At 41.5% G+C, this 16,520-nt stretch overlaps 2 protein-coding genes across 6 annotated transcripts in view; both read left to right on the top strand.

Moving 5' to 3' along the window:
* Nucleotides 1-628: 628 nt before the first annotated feature.
* Nucleotides 629-8,200, top strand: LOC308332728 (uncharacterized protein). 3 transcript variants are annotated; one of them, XM_080788765.1, is made up of 4 exons: nt 629-794; nt 2,169-2,297; nt 2,578-2,682; nt 5,552-8,200. In XM_080788765.1, exons 3-4 carry the CDS (start codon nt 2,613-2,615, stop codon nt 6,838-6,840), a joined length of 1,359 nt encoding a protein of 452 aa, XP_080644891.1. In that variant the 5' UTR covers nt 629-794; nt 2,169-2,297; nt 2,578-2,612; the 3' UTR covers nt 6,841-8,200. The 3 variants fall into 3 exon arrangements, with proteins under 3 accessions (XP_080644891.1, XP_080644892.1, XP_080644890.1); XM_080788766.1 differs by lacking the exon at nt 2,169-2,297; XM_080788764.1 differs by lacking the exon at nt 629-794 and adding an exon at nt 909-945 and having other exon boundaries at nt 2,169-2,682.
* Nucleotides 8,201-11,575: 3,375 nt separating this feature from the next.
* Nucleotides 11,576-16,520, top strand: part of nrap (nebulin-related anchoring protein) — a 57,658-nt gene continuing 52,713 nt past the window's right edge. For all 3 annotated transcript variants that reach the window (XM_080789479.1, XM_080789478.1, XM_080789477.1), the window contains exons 1-3: nt 11,576-11,822; nt 12,944-13,038; nt 13,547-13,634. In XM_080789479.1, coding sequence (XP_080645605.1) covers nt 11,757-11,822; nt 12,944-13,038; nt 13,547-13,634 — 249 coding nt within the window. In that variant the 5' untranslated portion in view covers nt 11,576-11,756. The remainder of the gene's footprint in view (nt 11,823-12,943; nt 13,039-13,546; nt 13,635-16,520) is intronic.

The raw sequence follows: 16,520 nt of genomic DNA, 5'->3' as shown, positions 1-16,520 counted from the left end.
TATCACAAAAAAACGGACAATGATGTGTCCGGCCAGAGGTTGAGTTGGGAGGAGGAAAGGTGGGTCTAAAACCGGACGTCTGGCCACCCTACGAGTCCACGACAGTAACGAAAAATGCTGTGCTGCTGATGATCTGACACCGGTTTGACATGTTCTAGTCCGTACTGCGTACTGTGTTGCCAGCGCACCATTAGTGTTCATGTTCAACTCATCTCCGTTGTGTGCATTATTCTCTAAAGCAACACTGCTGAAAGCAGCCACATGACGCAAGTAGCGAGTAACGGCAGCGCTAAAGCGACCAGTAACTGTAGTGTGATTATCAATTTTGGAGGAGTAGTGTCGTTATATTACTCGCTACCGACCAAAGTAGTGTCGTTACAGTAACGATATTTTCCGTTACTCGTTACACCCAACTCTGCTGTTGACTGAGTTGGAGAGAATGTTTGGGAAGACTAGTTGTTTTCTTTGAGTTGTATGCAATACCTCTTGTCAACCAGTAGGTGTCCTACCTGACCACATGGAAGAGCAGAGAGAAAACCTCTCCAACCTGGTCAGAAGAAGAACATACCCACAATGCAGTAGCCTACGTACGTTGTGTACTGTTGACTGGTTGACTGCATGGCTGACTGTTGTTGACGTTAAAATACCATGATTTATAACAACAACAAGAAAACTAAAGTGCGTCGTTTTAAAACAGTGTCGTCGTACACAGACTTAGATGTACATGGACAAGCAGGAAAACTTATAACAGTTTACTAGCAGGAGTTAGCAGCTCAACCACTGAAGCACAGCAGGTAAGATCGATGAACTAATCACGGTTGTGTTTCATCATTGACTAATTTAAGAACACAAATAGAATTAGCAGCAGCAAAAGATTTATATAAATTGTTTTGTTGCAGCATTGTTGATGATGATGATGTCGCTATTGACAATGTAACCCCATTGGTGAGTTTAAATGCATGTTTATTTTTTATTTTTTTTACAGTATGTAAATTGTAGCCCTGAAACATGACTGCCATGATGATTCAAGAACCAGGTCTAGTAGTATTGCTGCTGGAAAGCCCTCTTATGCCTGTTAAAACAGGAATAAAATAAACAGGAAGACGACGGTGTTGTCCTTTCAGCCTCCTCATGAAGAATGAGTTTAACTCACAATTCAATATATTTATTTTCTCTGTATCTTGTTTTTATTTTTCTCAATCAAATATAACAAAGTCACAATATCATTTTAAGTGTATATTTGCACAGTATATGTCTTTAAATGCTATGAATAGAAAATGTCTCCCCCCCCTCCCAGTGAGCCTTGGCGTTCCACAAGGAAGCATAATTCCTGTAAACGACATGACATCAGCTTGTGTGACTTGTTCCTGTACGTGGATGACTCGGCACTGCTGGTCTCAGACAGGAACAAACTGCAGGTTGACAGTGATGTAAATAGTAAATACCGGTACGTTTTCAATGTCCCAGAGTATACATTATTGCATCTCAGGACCCCCGGAGGGTGACTTGATTGCGTCCTTTCTCAATTTAGTGAGTCTAAGGACTTTGAAGACTTTCAGTCTATTAAAAGGACTTTGAAGAGGCCCTCAGCTCTGAACTCGGTAGAATCTGCACCTGGCTCGCTGATAACAAACTATCTTTACAGTGAAATGCAGACTAGCCTCTCCTCTGTAGCGGAAATATAAAAGAAAGCCTACTTTCCTTAGTGGATGCCAGTGGCGGAAGGTTCCTATAACGACAGTGGGTGTCCACCTTAGAGTAGCCTATATATTTTAAGGTGCCCACCCGCCCCGCAACTTATTATTATTGGCTTATTATTTTGCCAGTGGGTGCTTCTGCTCCTGAGCACCCACAGAGTTGACGCCACTGGTGGATGCACTCTGAGCCCCCCACCACACGTAGAAAATGCACTGGTGGTGGGGGACTAAGAGTGCGTCCAGTCGTCCACTAAGGAAAGTAGGCTTTCTATTTACACAAACTGCCTTTGTATTGGTGAGTAGGTAAAACGTTTATTATATTTACGCTACAGACGAGAGGCTGGTCTGCATTTATGCAAGCGTAGGAAGAGAACAGTTCCATAGCTCTAATGAAGGCATTAGAGCTCTAATGAAGGCATTAGAGCTATGGACAGCAGAGCTATGATGATATCCATTTTTCTTTTTTTATAGAAGTGTTTAGTTTTTATTGACTGGGAAGTCGGGAATTGATCACCCCGGCTGGGTCACCTGAGTGAGGGGTATGATGTTGCACCCGAAACCCTGATGACCTTGGGATACATCACTGAGGATACGTCCAAGGTGCATCCATGCAATGTTTTTTAGTTCTTGGTTTTATCCTAGCAGATTTTGTATTGACCTGACCTGTACTTTCTTTGAAATGTACCCAACTACTACTACAATCAATCAATCAATCAATCAATCAATCAGCAATGAGGAGCAAAAATCTTTGTCCATTGTAATTAGGGGCTGTCATGATTACAAATTTAGGTTGTCAATGGGAAGTTGCAGTTAGCACCTTGCTGGCAAGATGGCAGCGGTGTGCATAAGTATTAAGTAAAATATATTCTTTTCATTTCAGACCGGTGTGTGGAATGATCCAGACTGCAGGTGAAGATGAACTCTCCAGACTCCGCCAGGGACATTTCTATTAAACAGGAGGAACCTGAAGACCACCCACACCTCAGTAAGCTTTTTTCCCCTAACTATAATATAATAATCACAAAAATGATAATATCCGGATATTATAGGACCACAATGGAGTCCCTAGGTTTGCTATGTGTTTTATTATCTTTTGGTCTAAATGTTTTACTGTATTGACTGTATTGATTGAATACTAAAAGTACTGAATCAATCAATCACTATGCATAGGCATAATTAAATATGCAATAAAAGAGAAAAACTGCACCACATTTTTCTAGAGTGGTCGTAGACCAAAGCATCTACAACAGTGTGTCACATGACACAGCTCAAGTCGCCGACTGCATGACATCATGAAACTGAAGCACCTCCGTCATCCAGCCTTGCTTGGTAAAAGTAGTTTGGTAGTAGTGGAAAACTGATTTTATAGCGTGTCTCTGTAGGACGTGAGAGGTCTAGAAACACAGATATTTGGCTTTTTATAAGCCTCTTGATTTGTGGTTTAAGTAGCCTTGCCGAGCCATGAGGCCCATAGGGCAGGAGCCTATCTCCTGTTTCTGTAGCGCGAGGCAGCTTGATGTACAAGTACACCCCCTGGACATGACGCTAGTATGTCGCAGGGACTTACCCCCAATGCTGAGTGTCAAGCAGGGAGGCACTGGGTCCTGGGTCTTTGGTATGACCCGGCCGGCGATTGAACCCCAACCTCCCAGTCTCAGTGCGGACACTCTACCCACAAGGCCACTGAGCTGGTTTGATTTGTGGTTTAACCACCAACTATCATCCCTATGCTCTTGCAGGGATCCCTATGCTCTTGCGGGGGACATTTTACGCACCACATTAGATTTGGTGTAGAGGGGAAAACGAGGGGACCAAGTACAGAGAGTGAAAGTTCAATTCAATTCGGAGAATATCCGTGGTCATAATGGGAACATAAACTCAGCACAAAAAGTTTGGAAACGTAACTTTGGTCAATTTTTTCTCCACTTTAAGAATACTGTATGTTTTTAGATTGTAAGGATCGGGCATTCGCAGAATGAGCAACACGGCTAAACGTGCCTCCAAAACATTTGGCAAAATGGCAAGTGGTTGGTATTCACCCTTGCTTTGAGTTGCGTAGTGGATTGGATGATTGCACTCTCACACAGTAGTTTCCAAACATTTTGTGCTGAGTTTAGTTAGATGCAAATAAATAATTGTTGAAGTTACTCTACACTTATTTGCTATTTTCTTAGTATTTAGAAAAACATTTTAAAATAGTTCAACTAGCTGATCTACGGCCGATCTAGCCGTTGTGAGCTTGTAGATTTGCTAATTGAACTTTTTTAAATAGTGGAATAAGATATAGCCCAATCCTAATCACCTCCTGTCAAACAAAAACAGTAGGTGGCCTTGAGAACCAATTATTCCAGACAGCCTATAGACCGATTTTTCACGCACCTCCTTCTACTACAGTGAATGGAAAAGTGACTGATGTAAGGGCCGATTCATACTCCTATTTTACCGCTGTTTCGGCACTGTAGTGCCGAAATGATTTCGGCTCGTCAGAAATTTTCAGTAGCACCGAAGAGACGACTTTAGGACGGTACCCGCCCCCCCCGAACCTCAAATGACGTCAAATTGTAGGCTCTACAGAGCCGAACCAACTTTTATTCGGCTCTAAAATAGTAGTATGAATCGGCCCTTAGTCTGCCAGACTAACATCAGTCACTTTTCCATTCACTGTAGTAGAAGGAGGTGGCCATAGCCGTCATGAAAAGTGGCTATGGCTGTTTTTAGCCCAAGGAGTGTTTTTTGTGCAAAACTACGGTAATGCTTGGAATAGATTCAGAATCATGAAAAACTCCTAGTTTGACATGTCACATGCTATTTAAAGGAAAGTTTGAAATGTTTTACATTTTTGCCTAACACAAGAAACCCCTATAAAAGAAATAGCTCAATACCGACAGCCGGTCAGCAAGTGGATTCATGAATGTATGTATCTAGATTCTAGACAATATTTTAGGCCAATAAAAAAGACTATATGCCAAATTTCCCACTTTAAACAAAAGAAGCCTGTCGGCTGCCGGACTATCAAACCAATGTTAACATAATTTTAAGCACTTGTCAAGTAGTCTTTCAAACAGCTATGATCCATTAGCCATTTAACCTATGGTATGCTAGATTCTAGAGGACAGTGTGACTCTGAATCGTAACAAAGGATGGCCGAATGGTGCGTTATACATTATGTTATAAACAATGTTCTGAGGTGAGAAATAGCCAATGCCGTTACATACACACTTGAAGGCACTGCCTTGTTGCAGGATGCAGTTTCGATCACAAATCACATTTGTGTGCGTATGCTGTGTGGCTGTAAACATTGAGCTGGAAAACTCAGTTGTCAGCCACGAACCCCTGTTTCACTGGGAATTACGTTAAAATAAGGGATCCCATGGTAATTCTGACAGAGCATTAGTCTGACATGCGGGAACAACATTCGGACTAGCACTCAAACATGTGCTGCTCCCGTGCTTGCGGTTATGGTTAGGTTAGGGTTTGAGGTACGTTGTTGTGTCGGACCAATAATACTAGTGTCTGAACTAAAGGCTGTACCTTAAGTATATCTGCAACTATTCTTAGATTTCAGTGCATGGCACGTCACTAATATAAAGTAATCTGGAAGAAACTGAAACATGACCATAACTTGCACCACATTATATTAGATGCTGGCCTACTGGCAGCATGCACAAGAAAGTTTACGCTAATCAGTGGTTTGTGAAATTATCCCTAGACATAGACAGATTCTTATTAAGTAACTGTTTGGTCAGTCTTAGTAGACAATATACATGGAACAAGGAAGATAGAAAAATAGATTTACATTTTAGAAATCCAGTATTGACTATCATGCTATTTTCTTATATATACTTTTTTCCTAGACATCCTGCACATGGTTGTGTGTAAAGAGGAGGTTTGTCCTGAACAGGAGAGGAGCCCCCGTCTGCTCCAGGAGGAACCAGAGCCTCCACAGATTAAAGAGGAACCGGAGGAGCTGTTTCAAAGACCAGAGGAGCCCGACGGATCAACATTGACATTACTATCAGTGAAAAGTGAAGATGGTGATGAAGACATCTCTTCACACTGCTCTGAAATTGAACTTGAGCTCGAATCTGACACTGAAGTCACTGAAGACAGTGATGATTGGGGGGAGACAAGTGGAGGTGTCCACACTGGAGAAATACATTTCCAGTGTAAACTGTGTAACAAGAGCTTCAGCCGTTCATACCGTCTTAAGTTACACCAGCGTGTCCATACTGGAGAAAAACCTTTCCACTGTGACCATTGCGACAAGACCTTCACTCAGTCAGGTGAACTGAAGAGACACCAGTATGTCCACACTGGAGAAAAACCTTTCCACTGTGAACATTGCGACAAGAGTTTCATCCAGTCATCTGAACTGAAGAGACATCAGATTGTCCACACTGGAGAAAAACGTTTCCACTGTAAACTTTGTGACAAGAATTTCAGTCAGTCAGGTCACTTGAAGGCACACCATCGTACCCACACTGGAGAAAAACCCTTCCCCTGTAAAATTTGTGACAAGAGTTTCAGTGAGTCAGGTCACCTGAAGACACACCAGCGTGTCCACACTGGGGTAAAACCTTTCCCCTGTAAGAATTGTAACAAGAGTTACAGTGCGGCAAGTTCTCTTAAGACACACCAGCGTATCCACACTGGAGAAAGACCTTTCCAGTGCAAACATTGCGACGAGAGTTTCGCTCAGTCATCTGACCTGAAGTCACACCAGCGTCATCACACAGAAGTAAAACCTTTCCACTGTGAACATTGCGACAAGAGTTTCATTCAGTCGTCTGAACTGAAGAGACACCGGCGTATCCACACTGGAGAAAAACCTTTTCGGTGTAAACATTGTGACAAGAGTTTCTTTCAGTCAAGTCATCGTAACGCACACCAGCGTGTCCATACTGGAGAAAAACCTTTCCACTGTCAACATTGCGACAAGAGTTTCAGAACGTCAAGTAATCGGAGCGAACACCAGCGTGTCCACACTGGAGAAAAGCCTTTCCACTGTCAACATTGTGATAAGAGATTCAATCACCCAGGTTACTTTAAAAGACATCAGCTTAATCACGCCAGCTTATTCAACCATTTTAAAAGTCCAGGGGGCACGGTGGCACAGTCGGTAGTGCCAACGCCTCACAGCTAGAAGGTCCTGGGTTCAATTCCTGCTGGGGACGCTGTCATCAGTGCCCATACCCTAGGTGGGGTTGGCGAAAGGGCCTTTCTATGTTTCGTTATTGTTACGTCTTGTGTACACAGGTACATAAGAGTAAAACTTATTTTGTTTTGGCTTCCTTCAGACAATACAGCAGTAAGTAATTTAAAAAAAACAAAATCATTTTAACATAACATAATAAGATACCCTGAGGGCAAGAAGCGGCGAGGTCGCGAGCACGCATCCGCCTGGGTGACGGCAGACTGCTGGGCGAGCGCTGATGCTTTGGCATGGGGGGTCAGATCAACATATGGAATTAATTCTGTACTGGCCATATATGGAGCGTGTCTTGAGTGTACAGGGTTTGATGAGGTCAGATCAACATATCAGAAAAGGAAGGACGGGTGAGAAAGGATCAACATATGGCATGTCAGAACAGATCAGCTCCATATATGGAGATATAAGGGTCTGAGGTTTGAGGTCAGATGTAGAGTTGCTGGCCGGCTCTATATATGCAGATCTAGGTGATGATCCAGTCTTCTCCATATATGGTTATCCAAGGTTAGATGAACAGTGTCTTTGACCAAAAAATGCACAAGATCTAAGGGTCTTCATGATGTCACGAGGCGTGACCATTATGGAGGGGTGGTGTTACGAGGCGTGATATGGCCATATATTGACGATTCGCTATATGGTATGAGAATGGTTTCATAGTAAATGTGGTAGAGAAGGCTGAACAAACGGCCCAAAAAAACCATGGACATCTATGGACCTATGTAGACTGGGTGCTGGATCAAATAAAGTACAAATCAAGAAATGTCTGCCCACCATTTTCTGCTCCCAAATAAGTAAAATAAATATTTGGGAGCCGAAAATGGTGTGCAGATTTTTTTTCATTTCTTGATTCATAGTAAATGCAACCTGTGGTTGCAATAAACATAAAGTCACTGGAACCATATACATCCACTTAGATCTACACAACATCCATACTTACAGGCCATTCCACTACAAAGCTCCATGTGACTGGACCAATCTTCCTCTTCCTCTTAAATCTGTTCCCTCTCCTTCCTTGTATTCACACCTCGAAACAACCTGTTCATGCTATTAACATTGCTTGTACTACTGTTTATTTCTGACCTTTATACATATATATAGTCATTGTACTGTTACTATACTGTATTCTCCATGTCTTTGTATACAATGAGATGGCTGGGGGTGTGGGTGGATGAGCAAGCGTATCTGTACATGTGTGTATTGTGTATTGCGTAGTCAGTGTATTGTGTATACGTAGTACCTGTACATAGGACCCCCTCTAAAATGATATACTGCATCTAAAGGGGCTATCCCATCAATAAATTCTGACCAAATTGCCTGAGAGTGAAAAAAATAGAGATTGAATTGTTAGTAATGACAAGCACATTAGGTACTAGACAATACTAACACATCTAACCATTTCCATATCCTAAAACAATATTTTAACATACTGTACCTTTCCCTTGATTTTGAAAATGAAAAAACGGGTCAAAATGACCCTATAGACTCTTTGGAGAATAACATGGGGTCATCTTAAAATCGCACACTGAGGAAACCAACAACCAGCACCACTCGCCAGGCCCTGACGTGGAATCCCCAGTGGAAGCGGAAGAGAGGGCGACCCAAAAACACCTAGAGGCGGGACACTGAGGCGGAGCTGAAGAGACAGGGAATCAGCTGGCGCGAGGCAGAAAGGATAGCCCAAAACCGTGTTGGATGGAGAAGAGTCGTAGATGGCCTATGCTCCACTGGAAGCGATGGGCCTAAGTAAAAGTAAGTCAATCTTAAAATCGTCTCATATAAGAGCTGTGGTCCAAAAATAAACAAACTGTCTTTGCGATATTGTCAGGGAGGTGTCTATCGTCTACGACAGTCAGTCACTCATATTTCATACAGTCTGTTTCTAGTGAAAATGTAATTAATTCAGCAGCAGTAACATTAGCGTTTTCTCTCAGTCAGTTGATTCTTCATATCCATGAGTGAAACGGCCGGGATGATTTGTTTATTTTTCAAACACTGTTCTTATATGAGGCGATCTAAAATCCCATCCCTATGGGGATTACAATTCAAATAAAAAGTACATGACTCTTCCTTTAGTTAGAGCAGTGGCTCCCAAACTTTTCAGGTCGAGACCCTAACGAGAGTTGTTTGCCCGACATGATCGACTACAAGCTCACTATGCTTGTAGTCAATAAGTCAAGTTATAGTTTACTTTAAAATCCAAGAGTGTTCAACTGTAACCAAATGGACCCACCTGAAATTTATTTTCAAATGGTAAGGCAGGGAACTTAAACTTGTTACTGAACAAACACTGCAATCGATTATGATACTGTGATCATTATATTGCTTTGTATTTGTTTTAATAGAAAAACTAAAACAGGTTACCCAACCTTTTAATCAAATACTTATTTTCCAGGAAAACACATCTAAATGTATGACCTGTTTATTTGACTCTTTTTGGTTTATTGTTCACTGTTGAGAGAGAGAGAGAGAATTCATTATTTAGATTAGGAAACTTCCCATTGGATTGTAAACCTGAAGATAGACCGATCATTCTCTAGACACAACTGATATCATGAGGCTACACATACACTGATAAGTGATCAAAACTAAAAGTGCATGTTTGTAGTCATGAAAACTGTATTAAGACCAGAGGGTGGCAGTGTTGCACTACAAGCCAATTCTACAGCGCTGACATTAATAGACGCCTTGCAATGCCATACTTTTATTTCACCCCAGAATAGCGATAGAGTTCATGTTATCCATAATATTTTATATACAAATCCAGACAGAATGTAACCATAAAGTGGCCTCCCTGCTTCCAAAGCCAATAGCTGGCCCTGAAGTTCAGCCTGAAGTTACCAAAAAAGGACCCACTCACAATCTCACATGTCAGACAGACACATTATGTGAACAACAAAGTAGGTTTGATCCAGAGCAATAAGGGATCCTTCAAGTCGCTTCAGAAGGGCCCCATGGGATTTATCTTTGCCCATGCCCAGTGTCGAAGAATATAGTCCCAAGAATTGATCTGCTCACAGAAGGTTAAATATTTCGTTTTGCTGTCATTTCTGGTTGCCCTAGGGGCATAGGCCCATGCACTGTGTGTATACTGGTTGTTGTAGCCTACTCATGGCATATTGGCAGGTCAAATAGACTAAGGCCTGATGTAGGCTACATTTAGATCAAGCTTAAACCATCAGAGCCATCTAATAGAAGAGTTGCGATATTGACGGGGCAGAAAACAGCCCTGCCCGGTCACGTGGTTCATGTACTCGCACAAGCCCATAGACCCCAATGCATTCCGTAAACTTCCGGTTGTCTCCATTCGTTGTCCCCATTCAATAGAAGTCTATGTAGAATTAAGAGCCGCCATTGGACTGGCCCCATGAAGTGAACAGAGTTTGCGTAACTCTGTCTTACTCTATGGCTCTGTAAACCATATAGCTCATATCAACTGTTGAAGAGGTTTTATAGTGCTGGTAGTCAGCAGCACAAGGTGGTGAGAACAGGTGCGTGTGTGAGTGCGTGCGTGCGTGCATACGTAGACTCAGGGATTACTCTTAGGTAATGAGGTCAAAGACATTGGCTGCCATTTTATTTGCATCCAAAGTGGCCACGGATACCATATGACTGATATCCCAAACTACAAAGTGCTGCTTTAATTCAAGTGTTGGTTTCCTATAAATGCAAATAGACAGTTTGTTTACAGTTGAGTCGGGCCTCCCTATATTCGAGGTTCAATGCAATGGTACTTTACTGTTACTGATCGTGTACATATGGAGATAAGATAAAGAGTATTTTTGTTCGGCTTCCTTCAGACAATGTATAGGTAGGCCTACTAATATTGAACTTTCGATTAACTTACAGTACTTTGTGTATTGTGTGCATGCAAAGACTGACAGCTTCTTTCCATGTCCTAGGTTGGTGGTGGCTTACACTACTACGCCTGTTTAGCCAAATGGAAATATCTCCCAAGCACTACGACCCAACTTTAACCATGTAAGCCTTATACAGGTATGTCTTAAGTTGCTTGATTCAATATTTTCAGATTTCAGATTTTTATTGAAGGGACAGCCCCTTGAGATGCAGCATCTCATTTTCAAGAGGGACCCATAAACAAACAAAATACAGAAAAGCATACTGTACACAAATACACATATTGATTTGTTATTCATTAGATCATACAAAGCCATTGAATTTCAAACTATTTTAACCATCTTAGGAAAAAACACATGTCCCTGGTTCTGGTGACTGATTTTTTTTGTACCCCATTTTTTTCACCCAGTGTCAATTATCTAATGTAATCCTGGGCTCTACACTCCCTCTGCCGACCTGGGGAGAGCAACGGACTGACCTCATGCTTCCTTCGACTGATGTCCTTCTAATGAGTGAGGGGGCTGTGTTTTTTCCATTAAAAAAATGTTACAAAAAGGTTATTACAGTGTGCACTGCCATGTTTACAACACTCTGCTCATTCCTCTATTTTAAGAGTCCGAGACCAGACTGACTAGCTCCACATCTCTGGATGATTACACACATGCCCTGACATCTCATCTCTCTCTCTCTTTCTCTCTCTCTCTCTCTCAGCTAGTGAGTCATCTGATGTGACACGCGAAAAAGGAGGGGGGGGGGGGTCGGCACCAGAGACCCCGGTGTCAAGTATGAAACAGGTTCCAGTCACAGAGCAGAGTTCAGTTTATCACCAGGACACAGAGAGACACACAGTTCATACGGTCTGGGAGTCAGTCACTCGCTGCCACCTCGTCTACTTTATATACTGCCCGGCAACTTTTCAGCCAGCTTCCGTTCAACTTTCCCTGCTTTGATTACCTTTTCCCCCCCAAAAGGGCTGTTTGGGAACCAGAGTCAGCATGCAGTCCTGTGCACGCTGTGGGTTCGTGGTCTACCCAGCTGAGAAAATCAACTGCATCGACCAGGTAAGACTAGAGCTGTCACCATTATGAATTTATGTTGACCGTTGAATTGTCACACAAAAAATGTGATTGTGTTTAATTGGCATTGGAACATATGAATACAATTTTAAATTCTGTTTGGTTTTTACGCTTCATAATCAGAAATTGCACAGGGCGGATATGACAAATTACTGAGACATTCATTTATACTTAAAAAAGGGTAAAACAGCGGACATTTCTGATCTACAAGCTTACAACACGCAACTTCATGACGTGTTGTAAGCTTGTAGACCTGCTATTTATGCTATTTTTGGAAAATGATGAAAATGTATAAGCATTTTTCAACTATTTCAACAAGTATGCAAATTATTATCAATCTATAATAATTGCAATTAGACGATTATGTAATAATTGTGACAGGCCTTTAGGTAAGACACAAGTTTGAGCTGACTACAGTGCTAACTGGTTTCACTCCAAAATGTAATGAAGACAGGTTTGGATTTCCTAGGGGGGGATGGGGTGTAAATCTGTGCCTCTGCTTTTGAAAAGTAAACTCTATATACAGTATATTAAAGAACAACATAAAAAATATCAAACGTCTGATGCTAATATGATGACAGTGGAGCTATTCAAAGGCCTCCATTACGTAACCATACGACTCTCAGGCAGGCATGACTGCTATACCAAATACTAGGTGGTGACTAAACGCTAGGTGGTTGTATTAAAGCAGCCGTTTTTAGCATGATGCGGCAGTGTCAGTGAATACAATTTAAGTTCATAAACATTTTATTACGCTGCATCGGTACATAGATGTGACATGAGGAAAGTATAGCCACGAGGATTGACTACAAATGATAAGCAGTACAGTTCAATTGTCATTCAAAGAAAGCCATTATATTATTTGATCGTGAGTGCCAGCTTGCCTCCAGGACTATCTGACAGAATGTTTGACAAAACAATCAAACCATACACATTAATCTCTGTTCCATACTCCAGTCTCTTCATACTCCAGTCTCTTGAATGCATCTTCTCAATGTGAACTAGATTAGAGTCATATCTCCTGAATTAGAGAGCTTACATCTGAACAGATGTCATATCTGTCCCATTTATACGTCTTGATTATTATTATTATTTGCTTCTTTCAGAACTGGCACAAAGCATGTTTTAATTGCGATGTCTGTCGGATGGTGCTGACCGCAAACAACTTTGTCAGCCACAAGAAGAGACCGTACTGTTCTGTGTGAGTATTCTTTCCCCCCAGCAACAGGGCTCTCCCCGTCTCTGAAATAGGACACGATGAAACAAACTAAAACTAAAAAGAGCATACAGTACAAAATTGGAACTGGAACACTTTAAAAAGTGTGTCTCTCAATTCTTATTAGATAAAATTGGTGTCCAAACTAAAATGTTTCTGTTTACTAAAGAGCTATAAGAGACTTCAGGTAGAACCCTGTAACTGAATAATCAGAATATATCTCGATATAACTCAAATCACCTTTAACTCTGGGAGTTATATTTGTACACATTCAGAGTTACAAATGGATAAGTACTGTGCACATTCCAAAAGCCTCCAATATCCATTCTGTATAGATTCTTACCCATTTCATACTGTAGCCTACACTTTATGGCTTTCTCTGGTGACCTCAGAAATCCGTGATGACCGAAACCAAAACGATCATCCTTTAAAATGCACTGTATAGGTATATATTATTTTCATATCCTGACAGCTGGCTTTAAAACCCCTACAGGCACAACCCAAGGAACAACACCTTCACAAGTGTGTATGAGACGCCTGTTAACATCAACGCAAAGAAACAGAGCAAGGCCAGCAGTGAGGTAAGACAACAGTTCGCAAGTGATGGAACTTGTTGAAGCTGACTTTACGTTGATGTTGAAGACAATGAGAAAAAAGAGAGTTTGGCATGGTCCATGGTGAGGGAAAGAGGGATCATTTTTGTTTTGTTTTTGTTATATGCATAATCTTTTGTTTGAATATAAATCTGCAGCCACAAGTTATTTATTTTGCTGGAATTTACGAGTCAGGACACCCGACCCTCGCCTAGCCATGGTAGCGTGTTCTATGGGATACTTCTACACATGATCTCACATGTTAAAAAACAACACCACCACCTCACTGACAGCATGACAGAAGAGCATTGAGTCACACGAGTCAAGGACATTGTCTGTGGCTCATGTCACTGTCCACTCAGTGTCAGTGATGGAAGCACGTGTGAGTCAGGGATGACTAGGGCTGTCACGATTACAAATTTAAGTTGACAATTCATTGTCACATAAATTGTTGCGATTAACGATTTAATTACGGTTTTGGCAGTAAACATTGGAACGTTGATATGAATCACATGTGATATGAATGCACAGGGCAGATATGCCAAGTAACTTAAATATACAAAGAAATTACTGACACAAACGCGTTGTAAGCTTATAGATAGGCTGTTTTTGCTATTCATCGCGAAGGATATAATACAATTATTACATTTTAAAAGAAAATAGCAGAAATAGCTGATCTTCCATCTTACAACTCTTCACAAACGCGTTGTAAGCTTGTAGACCTGTTATTTCAGCTTTTTTTGTGATTATGTCGATTATGCAAAAATAATTGCAATTATCTCAAATAATTGCTATTTTTTAAACCTTTTGAAAAAATTATATTCCAGACAATATGTAGTCTCATAACAATATCGATATTGTGAGCTTGTAGATAGGCTATTTTTGCTATTCATCGCATGGCGAAGGATGTACAGTAGGTTTGCTTAAATTGTTTAAGTGGGTGACTTAACTTAAGTCACAAGACTGTACGAAAGCATAGACATGACCTTTGACCTGTCTTGTTGCACTTGTACTGGTGTGTTGGTGTACGATTAGCAGCATTGAGCTGTTTATTTAATGTCTTTCAGTTCACACACACACACACACACACACACACACACACTCACACACACCGCAGTGGACATTTCCATTACTGTTCTGCTCATGAAAATCACATGAATCTACAGTCCTGTCTTGATGATAGAGAGACACACACACACACACACACACACACACACACACGCACACACACACACACACACACACACACACACACACACACACACACACACACACACACACACACACACACACACACACACACACACACAGACACTGAGAGAGAGAGAGAGAGAGAGTGAGAGAGAGGTACAGGCAGCTCCAATGGTGACTGCAGGGTTTTGGAATGGAGAGGCTCTTACTGGTAGTTTATTTCAGTGCCTGACAGAGGAGTGACACCCCCCCCCCTCCTCCTCGCTATAGCCCTCTTCATGCTCCTGTGGGTTAAAATTATAACCCTTCCTCTCCCCTGCCCTCCCACCTGTTCCTTTCTGTCTGCCTGTCTGTCTGTCTCTCTGTCTGAGTCTGCATGTGTGCGTAACTGCGTATGTGCGTGCATGTGGACTGTGTGTGTGTGTGTGTGGACAGAGGAAGCTGAAGCCCGACGTCATTCCGGCTTTTTAGACAGCTGGTGGATGGAAAAGAAGCTCCACCTCCGCGGCTGACTGACGTGACGGACAGCTTGGCGGAAACGCTCTACTCCGCGTCAGTCAGCCGCGGGGGTGGAGCTTCTTTTCCAAAACTGTTACTTTTCAGGATTCAAATTCAAAAGCAGCAAAAGCAGCAGATCGGCAAGCTCAAAACCATGTGGCTTTGCGTCGCGTTTCGAGCTTGTAGATCTGCTACTTTCGATACCTTTGTGTGAAGCTGTAATATGATCAAGTACAGGGATGTCCCGATCAAGTTTTTTTGCTCCCGATCCGATTCCGATAATTTGGTTTTGATCTGCTGATACCGATCTTTCCCGATCCAATATTTATATTTATTCCATATTACAATAGTATATCCAAAATCACAAACAATATCCAGTCTAATATCATGATATGGATATAATATTGATACTAGGGATTTCACCTTTTTCTTTGCTCCCGATCCGAGTACATACGAAAGTCCACATTTCATTCTGACCCCTCCACGAAAAGGCCTCGTTGTCCTGAACCCTTATCTATACCACCAATAGTGTGGACTTAGACTGTTTTTCGTCTGTGGCATTCTTGAAAATGATGTGATCGGCTCCGATTTCCGATCACGTGGATCGGATCGGGACAACCCTAATCAATTAGTAGGGCATTGATTTACAAAAAAACAATTCAAAATATGGAGATAAATATGGAGATAAGTGGTTCCTGCTCAACAGCGAGATGCCAGAAGGTTTGACATGCCAACATTATAATTTCCCTACAAAGGGGGCAATGTCGCAAGTTGATGTCATTTGTCCATGTGTGGTCCAGCCCTATGAAATGCATGTGCTACCTAAAAAACTACTTAATAATACTGCCCAAGGATAATAATTTAAATTTTCAATATGTTTTATTTGCACATGCATTCCATACATTCCATAGGGCTGGACCACACATGCACTAATTACATCGTCAACTAGTGAAGGGCGTTGTCCCCCTTGAGTAAAATATGAATTATTTATAAAATAAATACAATATTCAAGGGCAATTATAATGTATTAATTCATGACATTAGCCACTGATCTTTTAAAAGCGCTACTGTATATATCCTGATACTAATCATAGCTCTTTAGTAAACAAACAAAAAAATTCTGGTGGATTACAGATGTACAAATTAAAATCCAAGCAAGAGAGAGAATGCCAAAGAGATAATTTA

Source organism: Protomyctophum bolini, assembly GCF_963924005.1.
Source record: "Protomyctophum bolini genome assembly, chromosome: 18".
Taxonomy (NCBI): domain Eukaryota; kingdom Metazoa; phylum Chordata; class Actinopteri; order Myctophiformes; family Myctophidae; genus Protomyctophum; species Protomyctophum bolini.
The sequence above is the reverse complement of the archived record's forward strand: the minus strand, read 5'-3'. Positions and strand labels throughout refer to the sequence as shown.

What these genes read in the sequence shown, in the direction of transcription:
- LOC308332728 (XM_080788766.1), top strand. Translation starts at nt 2,613, where the DNA reads ATGAACTCTCCAGACTCCGCCAGGGACATTTCTATTAAACAGGAGGAA. An exon ending in TGAAGACCACCCACACCTCA is followed by an intron (nt 2,683 to 5,551) that starts GTAAGCTTTTTT and finishes CTTTTTTCCTAG; the next exon opens with ACATCCTGCACATGGTTGTG.